Genomic DNA, 18,406 nt, shown 5'->3' on the forward strand with positions numbered 1-18,406 from the left:
ATGCATTTCCATCTGCCCATGTTGTTACAGCGTGAGGTCTGTGCTTCAGCTGAGGAAACTCCTCCTTCTGTGGCTGCAGAATGGCTGTCTGATGGTCCCTCACCTGGTGTTAAAGCCATGACCTAGAGCTCAGCTGCTTCATCTAATCATCAAAGCACCTGTTCTCTTGTTTTGTACCAGTTGCTCTAAGCGGGTTGGTTCATGAGGCTTCACATAAAGCTCCTGTAGCCTGGACCCCTGCCAGAAGTCATTTTACTCAATCAGGAGCGTGGCATGCTGTAAATGAATGTCACAAAATGAAATGTAAACATTTTCTGTCCTATTTCTTCTTGTTTGAGACTTTGCTTTTGCTGAGGTGATCTTGCATTTAATTAATCAAGGCTTCTTTAACATGTTTCCAGTCAGGATTCGCTTCTTCCATGGTCTTTGTAGAACATGACTGCACAGCACACCCATGGGCCAGGCCAGATCTCATGACCATGATGTTAATGCCACCAGTTCTGCTCTACTGTGAACCAATGACAAGTTTGGGGCAGAGAGGATGATGAGAAATAGGTGGTGGCCATTGTGAGTGAACAGCATTGTAGGAGTGAGTTCACCTCCTTTTTAGGACCAAAGCAAGGGGATTTTTTTTTTTAAATTTACTGTGATGAGCCAAAATGGTGCCAATTGTGTGGTGACTGAAACTTAGCTGTGTCTGAGGACCCTACAAGGTGGAACTGACCCTACAGTGACATGAGGAGCTTAATTGCTACAAGATCCTTCTCTTCCCTCCTTGCTTCCTGAACATTGCTTTGAATTTTTACCCAGTGCTGCGTTTATAGCTGTCTTTTTAATGTTTGTTTTTTCTCTTCTCTCCTTTTCATGAATGTTGACATTCATTGGAGGCCTCTTTGGTTGTCTAAAGGGAAGGCCCTAACAGCACATTTAGTCTTTAAGCTGAGCAAAACATCCTGGAGCCAGTAGCAGTAGCCTCATTTGTCATGCTCTTGGCTAAGCCTGAAGTTCTCTGTAGGAGCTGACCTGAAATGCAGCAGAAGGGAAATAGGAATGGAAATGGGAGAGGCAAAAATGGATCTCTTGGTTCTCCCTTTCTTAGCTGCATATGATGCACATGTTTGGCTCGTATGTTCAGGAGCACTGTTGGTGACTGCCAGTTGGACATTCCAGGCCCTCTGCCTAGCATGTCCCTGAGGATCTCCAGCCAGTGTCCCTCATCCAGTTGCAGTTGGGTTCCCTGTGAGGAGTTCTGAAGAGCTCAGCAGAGACGCTGGCTTTGGCAGCTGCTGGTCCTTTGAAAAACCTGCCATGAGAGCCAACATCACATGGCAGCTTCCACTGCCTTGCAGTTCTAGACAGGCGATTGCTAAATCTGGTTTGTTGTTTCTTGACTGTTAAGGCAAAATTCTGCAAACATTCATCATGATCTACTGATGAGTGTGTGTGGCTCTAAGAGGTCTCTCTGAAACCAAAAGGAGTGTTTACAGGAGAATTCCCAGCATTCACAAGCTTTTCCTGAACTCAGCTTCTCAAGCTGCATGTTTGATTGTGCCTCACCCTATCAGTATAGGGAATTGTGTGTGGAAAAAGCTGTCAACCTAGTACACATCAAAAATTCAAATGATTTGCTGCCTCAGGTAAGCAACCTGTTCTTTATGTTCCATCTCACCTTCCTGTTGTGTAGTATTTCACTGAACATAATCATAGCTAAATTATGGTTTAGAATGCTAGGGAGAATCTAGGGATTCACACAACTCTGAAAATCTCTATGGGAGTGTTGGGGGCGAGTATTCTGTGTTTTAATTTTGCAGTACAAAATTGTTTTGGAGAGTTAATTTAAAATGGAGATTTTGGATGTAACACACTCAAACCAAAATGCAGAGTGTGCACCCACAGGAGGCACACATCGAGGGAGGAAATAAATGTTTGGATATCATTTTTTGTTCACTGAGCAATTATTGGAATGACTTGCTGCTTTGGAAACTGAAGATTTTTCATGTTTGCTTGCTTAACTTTCCCCTTTTCCCACTGTTGTCTCCAAGAAAGCATTTTGCATTGACCTTTTCAACTGTTGAAGCAAGGCTTGAGTGGCATCTATTGTGTACAATGCTGCTCTTTTGTAAAAGAGATGTTCAATATCTGCTTTTTCTCTTATAGAGAAGCTGACCCAAACTGAGCCTTTAAAATGGAATTTACAGACATGCAGAACAGTGGCAATAACTAGGAATTAATTTGTTGAAATCTTGGCTTCCCAGGTGCTGTGACAAATGTAGGAACTGTTTAAACAAAATAACCCCTCCCTCAATGCTAGAAGCATAACCACTGAGTGGAAGGAGGTTTAAATCCAACCAAAAAATCTATGCCTTTTGTAACTTGAATCTGTTAAAAAATCATCAGTGCTGGACACTGGGTCTCAGTGGTACCCTCATGCAGATGTAATGCTTAGGGCACAGTGCTTGCAGGAACAATTCTTTAGAAGTTTGGACAATGAGGGTTTTACACACATATAACTCGCAAAATTTATTATTCTGTTCCTGCCCAGCCCTCCCAAAGATAATTTTTATGCAGTTTCCATTTGTTTCTCATTTAGATCTTAACAGCTGCCAGTGTGCTGTACACTTGTACCACCTGCTATCACTCTCCAAAGTACATCTAAATAATTTTTTTTTGGCAATACGTCTGCAAGGAATGAACCTTAACTTGTGAAAGTTCATGGGCATTATGGAACATTTTAAGGCATTGTGAGTGATAAGTGAGCAATGCCAAGTAAGATGATGGAAATTGCTCCAGTTGGCTGCCAAAAGCTAGTAGGGCGTAGCCTCTAGTAGAGTCTGGTGCCTGCAAGAAGGTGGTTTCTTTTTAAAATCAGTTTTCTTCAATTTAGACATTGAAAGATGAAGGCTTGTTTTCCTCTTCTCTCAGAAAAGTTTGATTCCTAACATCTGCAGAGCAATTACTTGCATAACAGACCGTACCCCAGTTAGACTTCTTTCTTAAAGTCAACATATCCTTTTGGCTGTATTCTTCCCTACCCCTTTTTTCAGTGTTGTACTCAGCTGTTTCTTTCCTTTGCCCTGCAGCTCCTCTAACCTCAGTGCAGCTACACAGTGTGGGTAAGACCCAGTGAAATGCAAGTGCTTTCCAGGATTTGCCCAGCAAGGATGTGCTCCTGGCAGTCAGCTTTGCTTCTGGAAAGTGCTAAGGTTAAGGAGGTGCAATAAAACAAGTCTAGAGGGAAGTGCTTTGCTGAATCAGGGTTAGCAGAGAGTTTTGCTGCCTCAGCCTTCTTCAGACTCATCATTTCTCACAGCTTCATTTACCTTGTTGAACTGGTTTTTGTGTGTGCTTGCCTGGATGGGTTTCTGAGTTTTGCTCACTTTCCAACTCAGCTTTGGAGGCAGGAGTTTCAGGATGAGATTAACAAACTCCTTCAAATATGTGGAACTCTTGAAACCCTGTGCATTAGAGTTGTACCCCTTGCTTTACAGCACCAGCACACACATCTGCAGTGTGGCTGGCTCCTTGCCTACCCGTGGGCAAAGACACATGAGAATCAAGTCCTTGGCAGGTTTGTGTAGGGTTTGGGATTGCCAGAACACAAGCAACTCTGCAGGTGTGCAGCCTCTGGCTCTCCGTAGGGGAAGCAGGGGGATGCAAGGCAGAAAGGCACTGACAGCCAGAGGGGCTCAGGGGTCAGGGATTGTTCCACCGGGCTGGGCAGCAGAGCCTCTATGGAGCACAGTCCTTGCCTCCTGACCCGCTGCAGAAGTGCCCTTTGCAAATGAAAGGCCACCCACGGCTCCCTCAGGCCGGGAAACACAATATCCACTGCACCCTTTTCACCTCCAAATGTGAGGGACTCATCAGCGACAATAAACTGCAGTGGTAAGATGGATTCCTTATCAACAGGGCTGGGAGAACACATGCTAATTAAAGGACAGCAGGGACTCCTGGAGAGTGAAGGTAAAGGGGTGTGTCTGTTTAAAAACCTGACGCAGTGCGCTGCAATGAGGTGTTTTGAACAGCCACAGTGGTAAGGGCATGGATTTGACCTATTTCTTTGTAAAAACAAATAACTTGTTTTACTCTACAGCGAATGTGTTTCAGGAAACCTTACTGACCATGTCTTCATTCTAATGATTTTACTATTGCTTGGTATGTGCTCCTTCTTCATTAGTACTCCATGCGTGATTAATTGTTTCACAACACCACAAGCTTATGGCGTTTGTCCCACAAACTTAATGAATTATCATACCTTTATTAGGATAATGTCATGTTTTATTTTTTTCTGGAGTTAAGGGATGCTGCATTCCCCTTCGTGAACCAACACCTGGGTATGGCCAGCACTGTTAGTGGTGAGCAAAGTGATCCGATCTTCCTTCTACAGGGCCTGCTGCAGATGCTGTGGGTAAATTTTGTAGCAATGTATCAGTATCTGCACCTTATCTGGACATAATGTTGCTTGAAACTCCTGGGTCTTTTTTTTTTTTCTATTGAAATATCCTTCTGAACAACATGTCCAGGTACAGGTAGGTCTATAAGCAGGTGAGAGGGGACTTAAAAGAAACATAATGTACCCACAGCCTGTGCCACTGGTGCCTTTACCACTGATGCCTGAGGGTGGAAGTCTGGCTTTTTCAGGAGTTCAGAATTAAGTAAAAATGGCATCCAGGCTGTCTGCACACCTTTGTTTGTTTTTTTGGTTGGATTTGCATTTCTGTGAAGTGTTTAAATCATAGACTTCATCTCTGGAGAACTCCATTCTCATCCAATGCATAGGCAGATACAAATGGATCTTCAAATATTATATACAGCTTAAATAGCATTTGGAATGATGATCACCTGTAGGAAGCCTTTCCTGATAGGTTTTTAAGACTAGAGAGCTCAGTGGTGCATTTCTGAGCTTATGATGAGCTGAAGAGTACAAAGAGCTTATTTTATTGATTTGGCTTTTCTGCATTTTACTTAAGGGAGACATTTTCCTTCATTTGCAATACATCCTACAAAAGCAATGTAAAAAAAGAGCACACTTGCATGGCTGATCAGTGAATAGAACCAGGTGAGAAAAGCTGATTTTGGAAACAAACTGAAGGAGGAGCCAACAGGTGAAGGGACCTATTCTTACAGAAAGCTTTCCTTGGAGAAACACTGATTTGTCAGATGTGCAAGTGCTTTTGAAGGGGGGCAGGTAGAAAACTGCTAGAAACTTTGGGTGAAAGCAAACAATTTTTTCTTCCTGGAGAAAGCTCAGCTGTTGTGGAAAATCTAGAGAATATTTTTTTCTGCTATATTTTATTCTGCCTGAAAGAGCTGATATGAATTTTATTTAATCTCTGAGGAGATAGCTCAGACTCGAGATTCCCATAAAGGTTATCTGGAATAGGAAAACAATCAAGTACAAACCCTCCTCCTGGTATCTCCCAAGTACTTTGACACAAGCTGTGCTTTAAACAAGAAAAGTAGGAGGAACATAATGTTGTTGTAGCGTCAGTAGAAACCTTAGCCATACACAGTCGAGAAGAAAAGTTGAGGGGATCTTGGATGGATGTTTTTTTGCCTGCTGAGTGCTTGGTTAATTCCTAGTTAAGAGCAGTTGCAGGAGTAGTTTGTTTCTATAATTGTGCCAAGAAACACCCAGAGCAAAGGACAGGTATTGCTGCTTTCCGAGAGCGTCTGCAATCCGCGGCCAGGAGCGGAGCCCGGCAGAAGTTGCATAACCAGCTCCATGTGCCACAACAAACCCTTCCCCAAAGGTTCTCAGCCTGCAATTCCAGCTCCGGCTCCAGCAGCGCGCTCAGGATTTCCTCCGCCGCATCTGCGGGGACACCTGGGATGCGTGTCTGGTGTCTGCAGCCGGGCTCTGTGCTCGCTTCGAAGATTTGGAAACTCCCGAAATTTTGAAAAATTCGTGCCGTTTTATTCTGTCTTTCTAAAACCAACCCCTCCCCTCCCCCATACAAATAATAATGATGATAATGATAATAAAATAATAAACCCAAATAAACCAGCAGATAAGCGAAGCAGACGCCGCCGGAGCAGCCGCGGGGCCGTGGCGGAGGGCAGGGGCCGGCTGCCGGGGCAGCCCCGGCCCGTCCCGCCTGGCCCGTGCCCTTTCGGCCCGCTCGCCTCAGGAGGGGTCCGGGCTGGGCCCGGCCCTCCCGCCGCCCGCCGGGCCAGGCCGGGCCGTACCACGAGCGCTCGGCCGGGCAGGGGGAGGCGGGCGCGGGGCGGGCGCGGGGCTCACTCTGACACCGGTCCTGCCGCCCCGGGCACCGCGGCGACACCGAGCGGGGCCGCGGCCCGAGCGAACGGCGGCACCGGGCCTCGCCGGCTGCGGGCCGGAGCGGGGCCGTCCCCCGGGGCCGGGCGGGCCCCCCTCCCTGGCGGCGGCCGGGGGAGGGCCGGGCGCCCGGATGTCGATCAAAATGAGCGAGCCCCAGCCCTGCGCCGGCCGCCCGGGCGGGGGGAGCCGCGGCGCGGCGGCACCGGGCACCGGCGGGGAGGCGGCCGGCGCATGGGACGGCGGGCTTGGGCAGCGGGATAGAGCCTGGACAGCTGCGGACGGAGCTCATGGATAGAGGACGTCTGGCAGGATAACCCCGCGATGGCTGCCCAGTCGAGGTACGGCACTAAATAACTTTGGTGGCGCCCGGTGCATCTGGCTTGGAGCTGGGTTTGTGATGCCCTGGCTCCTGCCCAGGCTCGGCTGGCTGTGGGGCTTCACCCCGAGCCCCGGGTGGGTTTTGTCCTTGCGTTTTGTTCACCGCCGTGCCCGCTCCCTCCTCCCGGCGTAAACTTTCTTCCAGCAGGAAAAGCAAAGTCTTAATTGCTCCCCGTCAAATCTCTCCCGGTCCAACAAGTTAAAAGCTCCTTGAAACCGATTTCCTTCTCCCCGGTGGACTTGTCTGTTTAAAAGCTCTTTGAAATTGATTCTCTTCTCGCGTGTATTTGTTTCTGCTCGCCCCTAACCAGCCCGGCGTGAGCGGGTCTCTGTCAGTGCCTCCAGCACTGGCTCAGAAGGTGGGGAATGGTTCTGCTGGGATGGCGAGTGGGCAGGGGGAAGCAGGTTGTCTCTGCTGGATAGCTGCGAGCGTAGAAAATGCTGGGTTACATTTTCTAGGTATGGTTACAGCAGAGAAGGGTACGGGAATGAGTTACTTAGTTGCTGTCCGGGAGCAAAATTCAAGCGAAAACGCCGATCTTGCGTAAATACTTTTCAGCTGGGGTTTTAAAGAAGCAGCCTGCTCTTGGGGGAGTTGGGGAGTGTCCTGCCTGAAGTTAATTTCACACTCAGCATGGGGGAGGCAGCTTTTCTTAAGCAGTAGTACTTGATAGAGCAGTGCTATTTAAGGTACCTGTTAAATGCCTTTTAGCGTTTACGATGCCTTAATGGGGATTTAAGAAATGTCAAAGAGAGAAATTCATTTTTGCTCTTTAGTCCCACACCAAACAGGCACCCTGCTCCGCTTTCCTGCAGGCAGGAAAAAAAAAATTAAAATGGTGGTGTATCCTACACATAAGTTTGGCACTCACGGTGCATTTTCACAGTGGTGCCTTTCTGCAGGTCTGAAGCCAAGAGCTGGCTTTAAATTACAAACTGGAGAAGGACAGAGCCCTGCGGTTTGGGGAAGAAGCAGGGGAAGATTGATTGCTTGGTTAACAGCTGAGCTCTTCTTCAGCTTCCATGGCCTACTCTCCCAATACTGGGACTATTTTGCATAAAGAGTACTTAACAAAAAGGTAAAGATTGAGTTTCTAGCGTCTTTTTTTTTTTCCTTTGTATCATCCCTTTGCATGATTTACTGGCCTGCATTATCAGCGTTGCTGTAATAGGACCGCATGCTGGATGCAGCATAAATCCTGGGGATGCTGGCTGGCCCTGGAGCTTGGCTTGGCTCCAAGGCCAGGGACGTGCCTGATGTCTCAGAGGTCGCACAGCCATTCTGCTGGGTGGCAGGAGGCCACGGGGGAGCCGGGTCCCAGCAGTACCCCCAGCTTCAGCCAGCTGGCCAGGAAAGGGCAGAGTGGTGCTGGCGCCAGGGAGCCACATCCCTGACCCCTAAGGTGAATGGTGCAGAGAATTAAGTGTTACAGGCTGAGTGGCTCAGGCTGAAGGCAGGAAATTGGTCCAGGGGCTGGGACTGTGGGGCTGGATTCTGCAGGGCAGGTGGAAGGACTGTGCCCCACACCTGCCATTTGAGACAGACATGGGGACGAGACATGCACCTGCCATTCTGTGCCCTCCTTCCTTCTCCATCCTGTGTGCTGGCTTTTGCTTCTGTCACAATGCTGTGAGGTGCTCAAGCTGTAAAACTGTGTCAGAGCATTTCAGCACAGTGAGTACAGAGGTTACTCTGTATGCCTGAAGATCAGTGTTAAGATCTCTGATTATTGTTTGTTTTAAGGCATTTAAAGAGAGCAGGAGTGCATATGAGCAGCAGAAATGAGTCTGTAGGACAGAGATTGCATTTGCCAGAAGGCTTGTGATGTTTCTGTTTCCGTGGCATAGATCTGCAGGGGTATCCATCCCATTGAAAAAAAATGTGTTTTGTGGGTATGTAGAAGCTTTTATTCAATAGTAAAGGATGAGTTAATATTCACAATAAATAATTAGAACTCTGCTGCATGGGACTGAGAAGCCACATGTCTCCAGAATTCATTTTGCCAAAACATGTCATAGGGTTTACTCTGCAAGGCATCTGACAAAAGAAATGGGTGAGCTTTCTGTGTTTATTTGTGCTTTGCAAAAAATACAGGCAATTTTTGCAAGCTCAGTAAATTACTGATGAGGTGGTGTGATACTGGGCTCAGTAGTGGTTTGTGTATCACTCTGTGTGAGGCCTTCAGGCTCTCCTCCATCTGCTCGCGTTTTCTATTTCTCACATGCTGTTTGCTTTAGCTAGCGAAAGTGATGTGACACAGGGGAGGATGCTTGTTTGGAAACAAGAAAATCCAGCATCCTTTCCTCAGCTTCAGTGCTGTGATCCTCAGCAGCTCACCTGGCATTTGGGCTTCACAGTTTTGAAGGGTGGAAGGGTAGGGAAAACAAGGTGATGAAACCTACCTGTTGCTGCTCCTTAGCATTTTAAAAGCTGTAGTGGTGATAACTGAGGAACTGATGTGCTAATGGATGCCGCAGCATTCTTTAAAATCATGATCTTAAGAAATGCTTGCAGGGTGAGTTGGGCATGGTTTGGTTTCAGCTGTTTGAGAATGATCAGCTTCTCCCATTAGCTGCTGCAGGTAGCTTACATCTCATCTGGAGCTATTAGCTGGAGAAACCATCCTCCAGTTAGCTTTTTTTGTGTATAATGTGGGGTTGTGGGGGTTTTTTAAGTTGCTCACTGAGCCGTAGGTTTGCAGCTGTAGCTTTCTGTGTGCTCCCTTCTGGAGGGCACAGATGATCTGATGCCTGTGGTGTCCCCAGGCAACGGGGCTTGTGTCAGGTTTTTGTGGTGTATTCAGCGACTTGTGAGCAGAAGCAGAGCTGATCTGAATAAGGACAAATTTAGTTGCTTGTCGACTGTGGTGTGATGTTCATCATGTGCCGTTCAACTGCTCTGGGAATATGGCAGGACCCTTGGGAGGAGTGTGGGACAGACTGACAGAGCCCATCATTTCTGCTTCTTTCTTCATTAAAATACCTGCTCTGCTGCAGCAATTGCAAGCTGAGGATCTTTAGATGAATATTTGCCTTTGTTTTTTAAGATGCAGGCTGCTTTTCTCAGGCTGCTTGAGGTCATTTAAAATTGTCTGTAGATGCTGTCAGTTACATTTATTTACAGTTGGAGGATAAACAAAATACTTTGTTGTTTTGGATGCTAAGCATTTTGGATTGTCTTATCTATAACTTGCTTTTTAGTGTAGTCATGGTCAGCATCATTTCTGGTGTGCAGAACCAATGCAATTTTCAAATCTTTGGACATAGGTGAATACAGTACACAGTCAGAGCAACATGAAACCTGAGTGTTGTGCTGTCATCCCTGCTGGGCTCATACTGCTCTTTCTCCTGAGCCAGCCCTGCAGGGAAGGGTAATGATGGACGGCAGCCTGGGAATCCCTCTGTTTCCACCCCCTAAAGCCAAGTTGTACCAGCTAAACACACAAGAATCTTGAGAGGAGACTGTACTGCCCGTTCTGGTAGAAAAAAGGTGGTGCTTTGCAGAAATAAAATGTGGGTTTATCTATATTTAAAAGACAGTAAATTCTGAAGAGAGTAAAGCTGAGGCTTTTCCCTGAGGAGAAGCTACTTTGAATAATGCAGCTTTAGTTCATTCCGTGTCATTTCACAGCTTTCCAGGCCAGATGTAAGGACACTTTTCATAACTTGTTTGTTTCATGGATCCTGTTTATACAGGCAAATGCCAGTATTGCCTGATGATGCTGAGTTCCGGTCAGCTGATGGAGGTCAAGAAGGGCTGAAACAATATCTTGTTGGAGTTTACTTGTCTATTGAAAGCTAAAATATCCCATGAAACCCTGTTGGTTTTGCTTGCTACCACCCTTGCCTAGAAATACAGACCTGTTTTCTCCAGAACCAGATGTCTGGATGGTCTATGGCATGTTTTGTGGGCTGCTGGGGATTTTCAGTTTGCAATTCCTTATTGCCTGGACTTTCTGAGCGTGGAGTTGCTCTGAGGCAGACCTGCAGCTGAAACTCTCCCACACAGAAGACAGAGATGCTCACAGGGAAGTGAATTTTTCAGGTTGGTTTGGTTTTATTAGGAGTGGATATTCCAATTTGCAATAGGCCATTGAAAACTCTGAAGTGCGTTTGTCATGGCATACTTGAGCTGGTATACAAGGGAATGTTTCCTTAGGTCGTGTAATTTTCCTGTGTCTGAATCTGTGTTACAAAGAGAAGCCGCTTCTCACAGCTTTTTATGAGAAAATCATTTGCTAGTACAACTGCAAGATGCAGCATGAAGAGCAGGAAACAAGCTTTTAATGAGGTGCATAAATTCTCCTCAGCACTTTTCTTCTGAGAGGAGCCATAGTGAATGATACATGAAGCTTTTAAATGCCTTTAAAATAGAATAGAAAAGGTGTCTCCTTGAAGTTAGGTGGGAATGCCACAATGGCATTGTTTTCCGTGAGGTGGAGGGCAGTGAAGTGAGAAAGAGTGCAAGGTGTCATCCTAGGGCCTGGCTTTGGTGCTCAGTGGTTGGGGGTGCAGAGTTTGCTTACCTGGCATGACAAAAGAGTTACTGCACAAGCCTCAAAAAAATAGAGAAAGTATTTTTCTGTTCAGTCTTGAACACAGCCTGGAGCTTTTTTCCCCCTGTGGTATGTTATAGTGGAAAATGTACTGGCTATTTTATGTTTTGCAGTTTTGGCTGCTGCAGTTCATCTGTGTCCATGATAAAAAAGGGAAGAGTGTGGGATTGGCTGGGGCAATTATCACTCCCAAATGAGGTGTTACCATAGTAGATTAAGATAGAGCTGCCTCTCCAGCAGAATGCTTTTGTGGGGAACAGACAAGAGGTGCTGCATGTGCTAGGAGAAGATTTTCCACAGTGGCCTATCCATAGGCAATTCAGGGAAGTGAAGTTGAATTCTCTATCAGTAGAGAATCAAGCAGCTGTGGAAAGTGGTGAGAGGTAGAACTCTTGTAGCCCATCTTCCCTCTCAGCTGTGGTGGCTGCTGTGTGCAGAGCCAGCCCCTAGCTCAGCTCTTTTGCTGCTGAGCTGCAGAAGTTGTTTATCACCCTATTGAACTGCATGGCTTTCTAAAAAGTGCATTTCTTTTGCTGCCTTATTCTTGTATTGGAAGGGGGAGGTGGCAAATGGGGAGAAAGAGCAGGTGTGTGGGCGCAAAATTGCATTTGAGAAGTTGCTCTGCTCCTGTTAATGCTTCAGAATTGTCAAGCTGAGGTATCTAGGCACACTTGATTAGGCAACCTTCGTCACAAATTCTTCAGGAAGATGTTTGACTTCTGGATTAGTTTAGGCTTAGATATTGTTTGTAGAATTGTCATTTTCAATTGTTATGAATGTTTATTGTACTAGCAACCTAAAGTTTTCCTTTACTGTTGTTTTTGCAATGTTATCATCAGGTTAAGAGAAAATAATGTTCCTGCTGTAATTTTTAGAGAAAGTTCAACAAGCAAATTGTTAATGGTTAACCTCAGAGACAACAGCAAAACTCATTTTCAGAACTGCAAGGACTGTGGGTTTCATTTCTGTACTTGCAAATAAAAAAAAAGAAAGCAACAAAAACCAACCCCAAAAACTCATCAAAAAATAACAAACCACAAAAACCTATATCACCAGTTCAACCAAAACCTGAGTGATAAGTATTTTTAAAAGAAACAAAAGAGGAAACTCTTGAGCGTATGGTAGTATTTTTATTCTGTATATCTTTGCTTCTTAGAATAGTGTATAAGCTGTAAGCAGCAAGGGATGTATTCAGCAGTGATGATCAGCTCCTTCATGGCAGGGTGTTTAGCAGGTGGTGTGTGCATGTGAGATGTGTGAGAAGCTCCAGTGCACGTGCCTCCTCCCTGAGCTGAGCTGTGGGCACTGCATTTTGAAATACAGCTGTCTGCTTGCATCTGAAATGGAAAGGAATTATTAAAATGTGGAGCAGTAAAGGGATATTTACATCTCTGGAGAATTGGAGACGTGATAAGAAATTGCTTTTGGGTTTTTTGTTCTTCTGCAGTTTGTAAGGTTTCGCTTAAAAAGATATTACTGGCATAATTAATCTTTTCAAGCAGAGCTCAGAAACTCTCCCTTGTAACTGGTATGCAGCTATTTCTCAATACTCCTCTCCCCCCGTAGGCTATTTTGGAAAAATCATCCTAATCTGAAGGCAGGGAATATTCTGGCAGTTTAGAAGTGCTTTGGTGACATTATTCTCTTTTCCCTGTCCCCAAAGCCCTCGGCAGAACAAGCTGTTCTAGGAAAAGTTGTTTTCCTGATGTCAGTAAACCTGTGGCGCTGCTGAGAACAGGCTGTCAGTCTAGAGATCTTTTTCTTCTTAGCTTTACTAAAATAACATGTGCTAACAGAAAAAGAGCCTGGTCTGGCCCTCTGTGCTGCAGAGCAGGGAGCTTTGCTCGGATTTTTAGAAGACTCCCTTAGAATTGTCACTACCTGGAAGCTGCCATGTGTGTCTGTCTGTCTGTCACTGCAGACCTTCTTTCACTGCAGACTCAGTGAAAAGTGCTGGCACAGCTGGAAGGCAGCAGTGCACTGCAGAGGTGAGATAACTGTGCCGGCCCAAGTGTGAGCTCCATGATACTGGTGAAGGAGCTGCTTTTTCTGGCTTATGGCTTCTGGGAGGATGGCTGTGGCATGGTGGGTGCAAGCTGTGTTGGCCAAAGAGCTCTTCTGGACCACTGTGTCTCTGTTCTTTGCTGAGACCCTGCAGCTCCCTTGCAGCAGAGTGCTCAGCTTTATCCAGCAGTTAACTTTTAATTGGTTTGATTTTTGGGTTTCTCATTCAATGCATGACATTCTGTAGCTTTCATTCTGGAAGCAAGATGAGCAAGTGCCTTAATATTTAAAGGGAATGTGATCACTTTGCTGAGGTTTTGGAACACTGTAGGTGATCTTTATCTGTTTGCAAACCCCTATCCATTTTACATGGACTGGCTTCAGCAAACTATTAACAGGCTCTCTTTGCTTAGCTGGGTTTGTGGCCCTTTGTAGAGGGAATGCCTGGTTCTGTGTAATGCACTACAGGGGTAAAAAAACTAGTCCTAGAGCATAAGAACATTCTCTGCAATCACCTGTACTGGGGAGAGAGAAAAATAGGTAAAATCATGTGCTGTTCTTTGAGAAGGTCTAATCTGCTTTTAGAAACACTGTAATAATGAGATCTATTATTCAGGGACCTGGGATGCTTCTGCCATTGCAGAAGTTGACTTGTACAATGAGGAATTGAGAACAATAGATCTAAATTGACTGGGAAAATTCAGTAACTCGGTGTTTTACATATGAAAAAAGGCTTGGTCATTTAGTGAATTAAGTGGCACAAAGCTTTCCCTTGCAGCTCTCTATTTATTTGTAATCAAAATGAAGATGGGAGAAGAAAGCCAAGGATGGGAGAAGAAAAAACATTAGCAGCTTCAGTGTAGAATTTCCCTCTGAAGATGCCTTTAACTATTTGCTGTTGTTCCCTATTCCTTCCAAACCAGTTCCAAGCTCTTAGTGGCTAGGTGGGATGACTTCAGCTTTGATTTTGGTTCCAAGTGAGCCAGTCCCAAAGTGGAGTTTCTGTACCTACCTGAGCATGTCACTGATGAGTATTGCTGTTGTTTGGTGCCATGGTGCACTGACAGTGCAGCTCTGCACAAGTGGGACCACAGTGGAGTAAAACAGATGGATGAAATTGCCAATCTGCAGAAATTGATAACATTAAAACTTGGCTCCCAAGCTGGTTCTTCCATTACTTAAACATGTGAATCGGTCTGGTTCTTAATGATTTGGAAAGGGTGTTTTCTTTCCAAGTCAGTTAAGTAAACTGGATGAACTGACTGACAGTAAATAGGTTTCTTTCATTACACATCCCTTTTTCCTGCATGTTTGGAGGGACAGAGAGAATTTATGTGCAGGGAACCTATTGCTGTTTCTTCCTCTTGCAATATAGACAGCTGATGTAGTGTGGCACTGTGTTTCACAGCCAGAACCTCCTTCTGTACTTCTTGAATAAATGAAAGCAGTTTGTAATTATTGCACAATCTGGTAATTGCAACCAAAACCTTCTTGGGATCTGGTTTGGCAACTGTATTGGTGTGTGTTGATGTTGTTTTACTATTTGAACAACTTTTGAGAGAATTGTGAAAACTGAGGAGCTGTGCGTATTAAACAAACCCTACCAAAACATGCCAAATCAAAGATATTGACCATACACACACACACACACACACACACACAACCCCTCATCCTGTAATGCTTATAAACCCAGATGCAGTCTGGGTTAATTTTTAAATGTAATGAACATTTAGTTGACATTCTGTCCTTTAGGCTGAACATTGGCCAAACACAGTGGTTTCAGTTCTTAGCTAGAACTGACTTTGGTGTCTGTGCTATACTTGGTTATAAAGAGACACGTATGGAGCTCACAGTGTCTTAGCCAGGGGTCCTGTGTTCAGTACTGTTTCCACTCAGCTCCCTTAACAGTGCTTATTCCTGTAACTTTCTGATTTGGCCATCATTTGTGCCAGTCAAAACAGTAGAAATAGGAGAAAAGGTTCTATTTTCAACTATAGCAGGAGAAAACATCAAAATCCTGTTTGAAAATATCCCCCCTGTCCCCATGGAAAAGTCTGATAGAAATGCCATATAACAGAAGGTATTGTGAAGAAAACTCTCTTCTGTGTCCCATCCCCATCTTCTGGGCTATTTCTTCTTCACTTCCCTGTTCCTTTGTTCATCGATTAAATATCAAGTTAATGGTTTCCTTTTGTAAAAATTGCTTCCTTGAAAGTGGGCCATCTCCTCCCTGGCAGCCTAATGACGGAAAAGTACAGATGATATTGATATAAGCTGTGTTTACTTTAATGTAACAACTTGAAAGGCTGTTTGTGTACAGTAATCTGCCAAGTGAATAATGGCTTGGTTTTACTTGTTCAATATTTCTTTCTTTCCCCTAGAGAGGGGGAGGTCTGAACAACCAGTAGCAGTTGCTGAGGTTAATAAGATACATTTAAAAGGTCTTTAATTAAGCCATGCAGTTTTCTTAGAAGGCCCTTGAACTATTCTTTCACCCTTTCCTCTTCTGTTTCACGTGGGCGAGTGCAAATGAGATGGGAGTGCAAGGGAGGTGCAGGCACTGCCTAGATACAGATCTAGGATCCTGCTTACACACAGCTGAGTCTCAATGGAAGGTAGAAACCAGAGGAGGATTGAAATGGTTTGTGTGAGTTCAGCTGGCCAAGGGTGTGCTGAAAGCTGAGGCAGTGGTGAGAATTGATGTGCCAGGGCTCAGCAGGGTGAACACGCAAGGTGTTGTTACAGCTGCTGCTTCAAATTTTATTGGTTCCTCTGGGTTGCTCTATGCTGTTCTCATCTGGGGCCAAATTGTAGCCTTCAGCTTGTGCACTGGGTTCCAGCTGGTCTACTCCTTCCATATCTTTTGAGAGACTTAAACTGTGTATTATAAGGCAATGTTGTACTTTAGTGAAAAAAGGAATTTATGCTAGTATCTAATTTTCTGGTTTCCTTTGGCTTTTAAGTTTTCAAGTCCACTTCAAAAGGGTGTTCCTGGTAAAGAGCTCTGCTTGAGCTTGTGCTCAAAAAGAATTCTTGACCTGGAGCTTTTACACTGAGAATGGGTTTTGCATGTGTAAAAGCAAGTGCTCAAAATGGATTCCTGATTCACAGCTTGAAACTGAGAAGTGACAGAAAAAGAGATGTAGAAAAGGGAGGGATATTAACCTTACAATTTCCTGTGTTCTTTCCCTGTTGTATGCATTACTACAAGCTCCACATTTCTAAGCAGGGCTGTTAAGTGAAAAAATGGGGAGTTAAGGCACCATTTGCTAGTTGGGAAGGATTCTAAGAGCTGTTCTGAGGATTAATGGAAGTTTCAAGAAGAATAGAAAATTGCATAAATAGTGAGACTCTTTCCTTACTCCTTTTTTTTCAAGTGGCTTCCAGAAATACTTATGGCAAGTTTTGCTTTGCAGAATTTGACTCTTTTTCAGCCTGTGTTTTAGTCACTGTTTAACCAAGAAATTGGGCAAGATGGAAAAGTTACTGAATGTGTTAAAAAGTGTGTGTGGAGAATGTTATCCCGTGGTTCCAAATTACTGTGATCAACTTGCATTTTCTCGAAAATACCTAGCTTTTCTACAGCTTGCTTGGCTGGATGTTACCTGGGTTATGTGAGGTGTCAGCTGCTGTTGGGGGGTGTTGCTCATTCTGTTTGTGGATGTTTCATGAATGAATTTCAGGGCCAGCGAGAGAGTACAGAGAGATGAAGCAATCCTGAGTCAGCGCATCCCTGTGACGCTGCGGGAAGCTGGCTGCTGGCACACGGGTTATGGAGGGGCTTTCTGTGCTTGGCACTGAGTGTAGCTCTGGGCAGACACTCGGGGGTGAGGAAAAGTCCAGCAGCCTGCACGTAAGAATGGAAAACCTTCTGCAGGAGCTCGGTGCAGTGGTTCCTGTGGAGCATCTGCTCTGTCCCTCGGTGAGCTGAGCACAGACCTCCTGCTTCATCCTGAGGGCAGGGAGTGGCTGTTGTTGGGATCAAGTGTGGGAGGGCAGGAATGAGGAACCCCGGGGAGAGGCAGCTGATTCATTCTCCTTGCAAGTCTGTTGCCACCATGGTGCTGAGGGCAGGAACTCGTTGGCTGCTGCCATGAAAATACTGGTACGGACTTGGAAGGGCGTTATCAGAGAAGGTGGTTTATTCCCTGGAAGTGCCCTGAGTCACCACTGAGTGAACAGAATGCTGGATGTGCCTGGTGAAACTCCTCACGTGTATTTCTGAGGCATTTTGGTGGGATTTTCCAGCATTGATCACAAGCTCGGTGTGAAATCACCACAGTCATTGCCTGGGCAGATGTGACTTCTTTGGCTCTCAGGTTTTGCTCCTTGAAGAGGTGGTCAGTTTTTATAGAAATAAATAGAACTTCCTTGACAATTTTGCTCTGTTCTTAGAGGTACAAGAAATGATGCTGTGTTTACAGAGGAATGCACCCACTCACAGGTGTTTGGCCAGGGACTCTTCCTCAGTTCCACCCAATCTCTTGGCAGCAGTCACTCCCCAACTCCTGATGCCACACTGGCCCATCTGCAGTCATGCTGCCTGTCCTGTCCCTGGTTTGGGGATCCTGCCTAAGAGGAGGGTCTCTGTGGATCCATGAGCCCCTCCTGCCCATCCTGGGCTGCTTCACCGGGCTCGGCCTGACAGGCATCAGCTCATGAGGCTCCTGCTGTTGCATGAAGTTGTTTGCTCAATTGTTTAACAAAGTGCTTTTAATGGAAACATAAAACCGGATAGAAATACAAAGCCTAATGGAATAATCTCTTAATTGCAGTGCTGTAAATGACTTTTCAGCACATGATTACTGTCCTTCCAGGGGGAACAGCAAGGAGGAAAGAAATTGAATATTGAATGAAAGACACTAAACACTTCAGCTGCTAAGAATGATGATTTATTGCCAATCTGAGCATCGGGCTAAGCAGGGCAAATAAACTGACAATAGTAAGTGCTTTTGGAGGTAGGAATTGCCTCATTCAGGGTATTCACTGTGTGCGACATGTAAATTCTACCAGGATAAAAGCACAAAGAGTGATTAATTAATAATGACGAGATACTCATGCATGCAGTGTCCTTAGGCAACCCAGAAAATGTATTAATCAGCACATTGCCCAATTATTGGCAGATAACTCCTGATATGTAGTAGTTTGCTACTTCAGCTAGAAAATACATTGTCCCTCTGCCTCC

At 45.2% G+C, this 18,406-nt stretch overlaps 1 protein-coding gene across 1 annotated transcript in view; it reads left to right on the plus strand.

Moving 5' to 3' along the window:
• The first annotated feature begins 6,340 nt into the window (after positions 1–6,340).
• AFF1 (ALF transcription elongation factor 1) overlaps positions 6,341–18,406 on the plus strand; it is a 76,527-nt gene continuing 64,461 nt past the window's right edge. Inside the window, exon 1 of the mRNA XM_064711195.1 lies at positions 6,341–6,621. Coding sequence (XP_064567265.1) covers positions 6,605–6,621 — 17 coding nt within the window. The 5' untranslated portion in view covers positions 6,341–6,604. The remainder of the gene's footprint in view (positions 6,622–18,406) is intronic.

Source organism: Zonotrichia leucophrys, chromosome 4, assembly GCF_028769735.1.
Source record: "Zonotrichia leucophrys gambelii isolate GWCS_2022_RI chromosome 4, RI_Zleu_2.0, whole genome shotgun sequence".
NCBI classification, from domain to species: domain Eukaryota; kingdom Metazoa; phylum Chordata; class Aves; order Passeriformes; family Passerellidae; genus Zonotrichia; species Zonotrichia leucophrys.